The following is a 6,368-nucleotide window of genomic DNA, read 5'->3' as shown; positions in this document are numbered from 1 at the left end:
TTGTTTGTATGAGTCATTCATAGTGTTGTGCATTGAAGTGAGTTAAAGTCATGTGTTTTGAGTATATACATTCATATCCTGTTTGACATGATCCTCGTGTTGAGTCTCCTGAAAAACGATCGGCTATGAGACAGTTTCAGCTTCTTCTTCCAGTCCCTTTTATTCTTCTTAGGATAAAATGTGTCCCAGCTGTCCTCTTCCTCATCTCGAACCCAAGGAACCCAGGCACCACCGTTCAGGCTAGGGTCAGCCCGCGGGTCCTCTGATGGATACCGTACCGGGACGGCCGTACGATTGTAGTACACCAGTCTCGCCAACAGCTCTTTGACCACATCTGGCCTCTGCTCAGCGAGGTCAAAACGTTCATTGGGGTCTCCGGATATGTTGAAAAGCCATACTGACTTCGTAGGTTCAGTGTGCCTCTCAAGGTTCCACCAGCTGGCAGGGAAGCTTGGAAGCATCTGCGGCGGTGTCCAGTCTCCGTAACCAGGATCTCCTGTCAACAATTTCCAATCTCCAGCTCGAATAGAGGCCTGCACGGCCGTGTTCCAAATCCCGTGTCCCTTCTGCAGGGAGCCACTGCGAGCACGGTTATAGAGAGGGTCAATGTTGTGTAAGATTTCTAATCTGGGGGACTCCTTCCCTTCACTAATGGCTCCCCAAACATCAAATCCATCCACACCTTTAGTAAAGGACTCATTGCCACCTGCCAGGCCTACCAGTGTTGGATACCAGTCAGTGATATGCACCAAGGCTTTACTTACTCTCCTCTTCTTTCTCAAAAGAGGACTATGGACGAATCCCAAGCCTCTGACACCACCTTCCCAGTAAGTGCCTTTACGCCCCCGAAGTGGCCAATTATTGCCACCAGACAATGGTTGTCCGCCGTTATCTGTGGAAAAGATGATGACGGTGTTTTGGTAGTAGCCATATATACGGAGGGCATATGTTATATTCCGAACCGCCTCATCCACCACAGAGACCATAGCAGCATACTTCCTTCGTGGGACGTTGCCCAATCCACGGTATGGATAGATATACTCCTGTGGGGACTGTAAGGGCGTGTGAACTGCTTGAAAAGAAAGGTAGATAAAGAGTGGCTGAGAATAGGGATCGTGTCTTGCCAGGATTTTACGGACCCTCTGTGTGTACAAATGGGTGGAGTATTTTCCCCTCTGATCCCAGGCTATTGTCTCTCCTTCGTGGAGATCAAAACCACACATGCCTGGACCGTCGCAGGATTTGTAGGTATAGTAGTTGACACTACCGGTCAGCGAGCCAAAATATGTGTCAAAGCCACGTCGTGTTGGTAGACACTCTTTCTTGTAAAAGCCCAAGTGCCATTTGCCCACCATGTGGGTGGAGTAGCCAAGCTCCTGCAGTCTCTGGGGGAGAGTGATATGGTTAAATGGTAGACAGTTCGGCTGACGGGGTCGGATGATGGAGTGCTGGAGGCCAGTGTGAATCTGGTACCTGCAGAACAATTAGGAAACAGAGTCAGACAGACAGTGATAAGTACCACCAAAAATCTTAATTTTCCCACCAGACAAATACTTTTTTTGTTTTTGTTTCTGAGCAAGGCAAGGGAAATTTATTTATATTGCACAATTCAACACAAGGCAATTCAAAGTGCTTTACATCACATGATGTACGATGTGCGCATGTGCGTAGTAAATTTCCCACGGTTTTAGTTTCGTTTTCTCCGCATCAGAAGTCGCATTAATGGTAAGAAATACTCATCATTGATTAGCAACAGCATAGCAATGTTATTAAAAAGAATTCAGAGACTTATTGTACTTTAAAAATGTTGAAATGACATACGTAAAATGCACACATTACTCGTATTTTTAGTTTTAAACATATTGTATGGCTCTCACGGAATTATGTGGTGTTTATGGCTCTCTCAACCAAAAAGGTTCCTGACCCCTGATATAGACAATCTACACATAGCTGCTTGATATGGTAATTTATGCACGTAACTTTGGCTGTGATAGGAATGTTAGCTGTGAAGCACCTTTGGGAGATATGCTGCGTTTATGTGTGTCGGGACATCTGAGTTCCCAAGTTGAAAAATGGTTCTGATGTAAAGTCGAAATGCAGAATTTAAAAAATGGTTTCAACGAAAAGGACTAGCCTATTTTAATGTTCCAACGATACATCACAAGTTGAGTGACTGTTTGGCGCTTTTCATAGACACCATGTAATAGAGAATCAGGTTGGTGCTTATCCTTGTTTTTCATTTTTACCTGTGTGTTGATGTTTGTACGGTCATCTACTCCCATGAATTGTGAATTTAAATGGTTCAACTTGACTCTTTACGTATCAGGCACTTAACTGCAGTAAACTACTCTGTTCACAACTTGGAGTAGCAGATTAGCTACCGTCTTTTAGCTTACTGGCTATGAACACAGTAACAATTTAAATGTGATTCGAGTAATAGGCTCTCACTCAACAGCTTTGTCTATTATTGTGTTAAAATGATATGTGATATTTGAACTGTATCAACACTGATGCTATTTATTGCTATTGGTTTATATGACCAATATGAAGAGGATAAGTCTGTATGAATTGCCTTGGAATATAACTTCTAACAATTTTGAATGTGTTCTCATATTTTTCAGCTGTTTTACAAGCATTTTATTTGTTACTGCAGTCCCTGTAATCTGTAACCAGTTGTATTATTTTTGTATTTCTATTTGACTCAAACAGCATGACTCTTCAGAAGAGGCTTCCCCCCGGGGTGACAGCCATGCATACCAATTTGATGTAGGGTGCGGCGTATAGTATGAGCACTAGCAGGTTGACCCCCTACCTCTTCAGCTCAATGCTGATAGCATTCCTGTAACGAGTCACATGACATTTTGGAGGGAAAATGACAAGCAGTACTCAATTTGGACATTTAGGGATGTGCATTTTTTCATAGAGGTTTACTCACTTTTGTTCCCAGGGTTTTAGGTATTATTGGCTCTATTTTGAGTTATTTTTGAGGGGAAAATAAATTAACTCTGTTATATATGCTGCACACAGACTACTTTTCATTGTGTCCAAGTTTCATTTTGTCAGTGTTGTCCCATGAAAGGATATGCTTAAATATCTGCAGAAATGCGAGGGGTGTACTCACTTTTGTGATACACTGTATATCCCAATTTCTGTCCAGACACAGTAGAGCAGCAGAGTGTAAGAAGAGGTGAGGGAGAGATGGAAGTTGATGAGCATGAGCAGAGGTGAATTGACTATCAACAAGGGATGTCCCAATTTTGATTTTGAGTACCGATGGCTAAAAAAACAAAATAAAGTCCCTTTTTTATTCACAGAAACTTGTCTTTTGGTCAAGTGACTTTGGTTAAAGGGAAGGGTGAGAATAATTTAAATTAAATTATATACTGTATAGTTTTCTGCGATACTTCTGACTTTTTGGGATAAAAAAAAGTTTTGCTCGCTCGCCAGTACCCGGCGTGCCCCAGTATTCTATTAGGTCTAGTGACGCCCCTGCTCACTTAAAAAACAAATGGTAAATTTCCTGTTAAAATCAAACACTTCCAAAGCATTCTATCAAACTGTAACAGATTCGTGCAGACTGGACCACAACAGCAGTACTGTACCTCCCGGTGATGAGTTGGCTTCGGGATGGGGTGCAGATGGGCTGGATGTAATAATTTTCCAGTTTCACTCCATCAGCAGCCAGTTTATCCAGCACGGGTGTCTTTATATCTGAGCTGTGATAGCCTATATCGTTGAATCCCTGATCATCTGTCATGATGAAGATGATGTGAGGCTTTGTACCAAGAGACCCTCCACCAAAAGTCTGACCTGGCTCTTTCTCCACCTGGTTAGGACCATTCAAATCCCAGGTGAGGTATCCAAGGCTGAGAAGGCTCATCACAGATAATCCAGTGAGTGCTGTTGTAGCCATCATGATCCGTCTAAATACTAAATAATCCGTTCTGAAGCGCGATGTAACCCAAGCATCTTACAGTTTTTAAAGATACTGTACCATTCTCCAATTTCTCAAATTTGCGAGCTTGATTGGAAAGTGTGTGAGCCAAAGCCACACACTGATTTGAGTAAACTGCCACTCCAAAAAGGTTTAAAAACTCCTTGGAAAACATTTTCCTTCCCCTCGAGGTCCCGTTAACACCGCCCATTTACCTTGCAACTTGGCTAAAAAAAACATCAGCTTCCTACCACCTTTAAACACACACATACACAGTAATGTTTCTACTACAGCCAAGTAGGACTCGTGAACGTAGATCACATTCCAGCTCTGAGAGTTTAACATTCTTGTAAACAGGTTGGTGGCAGTTGAATTTATTTGGATGTTTAAACTGAAGTATTGAGCCACATTTTATTATTAATTAGTTAAGTAATTATGGATTTGGCTAGTAGACACCACGGGCCAATTGATCCTTCCATATATATGTAAAAGAGAAGCCCTTTCACTATTCCAAGGCATGCCATGATTTTGTAGTAGACTGTGTACCTTACACAGTTGACCCTCATGATACAAACACAATCTGTTCCACGACCAAGCTCGTAACGTGAATGTGCTAGTATCATGAATGTATTTTCTCCCTAGAAATAACTGAATTCCAGTGAATGCATGCAACATTTCCCATGACCAGAGGCGTCACTAGACCTAATACAATACTGGGGCACAGAAGGGTACTGGCGATCGAGCAAAAACATTTTTTCGCATTCATCTATTATAAAAAGTCTTAAATGGCGCTTTAAACTACATATAATTGAACCAAAATACAACCCCTAGCAAAAAGTATGGGATCACCACTCTCGGACGAGCACTCACTCAGACGTCTTATCATGTAGAACAAACTCAGGAAAAAAAGCTTGAAAAAAATAATGGATTAGTTCAAAAGTGCAACTCTTTAGCATTCAGAAACGCTAAAAGAAATGAATAAAAAACAACTGTGTCCTGTCCAATGCAGATTCCTGACTCTTGACACCTTGTCCAATGCAGAATCTTGACTCTTGACATAGTGATGATGCTGGAACTTTGGTTTGGTGCTGTTCCAGTGAGATTTACGAAGATGACTGCCTGAAGAAAAACATCAAGATTCCCTTAGTTCTTGATGGTATAGGGCTGTATGTCAGGCAAAGGCACTGGGGAGATGGCTGTGGTTGAATCTTCATTAAATGCACAAGTTTCCATTAAAATTTTAGACAGCTTTCTTATCCCTACGATTAAAAATATGTCATTTTTCAAGATGACAATGCATCATGCCACAGAGCTATAACTGTTAAAGCATTCCTTGGAGAAAGACTCATCCAGTCAATGTCATGGCCTGCAAATAGCCCAGATCTCAACCCTATTGAAAACCTGTAGTGGAAAAAGAAAAAAAAAAGGTCCACAGCAAGGCTCCAACCTGCAAGGATGATCTGGCAACTGCAATCAAAGAGAGTTGGCACCAAATTTATGAATAATACTCATCAAGTCCATCCCTCAGAGACTGCAAGCTGTCATAAAAGCCAGAGGTGGTGCTACTAAATACGAGAGATGTGTTTTGAGATGTGTTTTGATTGTTGTTTCTTTGTTTGTTTCTCTTGACTCCATATTTTTTTCCTCAGAATGGAGTGCTTCCATATGTATTTCCCTGCACTTGCTCTATAAAAGTAACATTTACTGACCACCACAATGTTTTTAATTAATTTATTTTAGTGTTTCTGAATGCTAAAGAGTTCCCCTTTTGAACTAATTCTTTTTTTTTTTTTTTTCAAGCTTTTTATCTGAGTTTGTTCTACATGATAAAATGTCTGGGTGAGTGCTCGTCCGAAACTGGTTATTCCATACTTTTTCCTAGGGGTTGTACAAGTTTCAGTTAAAAAAAGTGACTTTTTTTGTTTGTTTGTTTTTCAGCTATCAGTATTCAAAATCAAAATTGGGACTTCCCTTTTGATAGTCATTAACCTCTGCTCATGCTAATCTACTTCCATCTCTCCTTCACCTCTTCCTACACTCTGCTGCTTTACTTTGTCTGGACAGAAATCGGTACATGTCACTGTAACTGTTATGTAATTAATCAGTGTTTCTCAACTGGCAGGTTGTGACCTAAAAGTGGTTTATGTTGTTTAGGTGGGTTACCTAGCTTACCTCTCTCATTCCTCCTTGCTGATTTATCCTTGCTGCGAGCAAATAACTTTCTAATATCCATTTGAGAGTCATGCTGTTTAAGTCAAATAAAAATAAAGATTAAAGGGACTGCAGTAACAAAAAATGCTGTTAAAAGAGCTGGAAATTATGATAAAATTGTGAGAAGTATCTCAAATATAGGCAATAATTCATACAGATCAATTCTCTTCATTTTGGTCATATAAACAAATAGCAATAAATAGCATCAGTTCAGTACCACATA

The 6,368-nt window shown here is 40.7% G+C and overlaps 1 protein-coding gene across 1 annotated transcript; it reads right to left on the bottom strand.

The window, feature by feature from the left end:
* Positions 1-3,913, bottom strand: arsia (arylsulfatase family, member Ia). Its single transcript, XM_057850732.1, has 2 exons — positions 3,603-3,913; positions 1-1,473 (listed from the first exon to the last, which is right to left on the bottom strand). Exons 1-2 carry the CDS (start codon positions 3,911-3,913, stop codon positions 72-74), a joined length of 1,713 nt encoding a protein of 570 aa, XP_057706715.1. The 3' UTR covers positions 1-71.
* Between the last annotated feature and the right edge of the window lie 2,455 nt (positions 3,914-6,368).

Source organism: Corythoichthys intestinalis, chromosome 11 (assembly GCF_030265065.1).
Source record: "Corythoichthys intestinalis isolate RoL2023-P3 chromosome 11, ASM3026506v1, whole genome shotgun sequence".
Taxonomy (NCBI): Eukaryota; Metazoa; Chordata; class Actinopteri; order Syngnathiformes; family Syngnathidae; genus Corythoichthys; species Corythoichthys intestinalis.
This window is presented reverse-complemented; position numbering and strand designations above follow the sequence as displayed.

Bases quoted from the DNA above. Each gene is read 5' to 3' on its own strand.
- arsia (XM_057850732.1), bottom strand. From the start codon at position 3,913: ATGGCTACAACAGCACTCACTGGATTATCTGTGATGAGCCTTCTCAGC. The intron at 1,474-3,602 runs GTACAGTACTGC...ATTGTTCTGCAG, and splicing joins AGCCAACTCATCACCGGGAG to GTACCAGATTCACACTGGCC.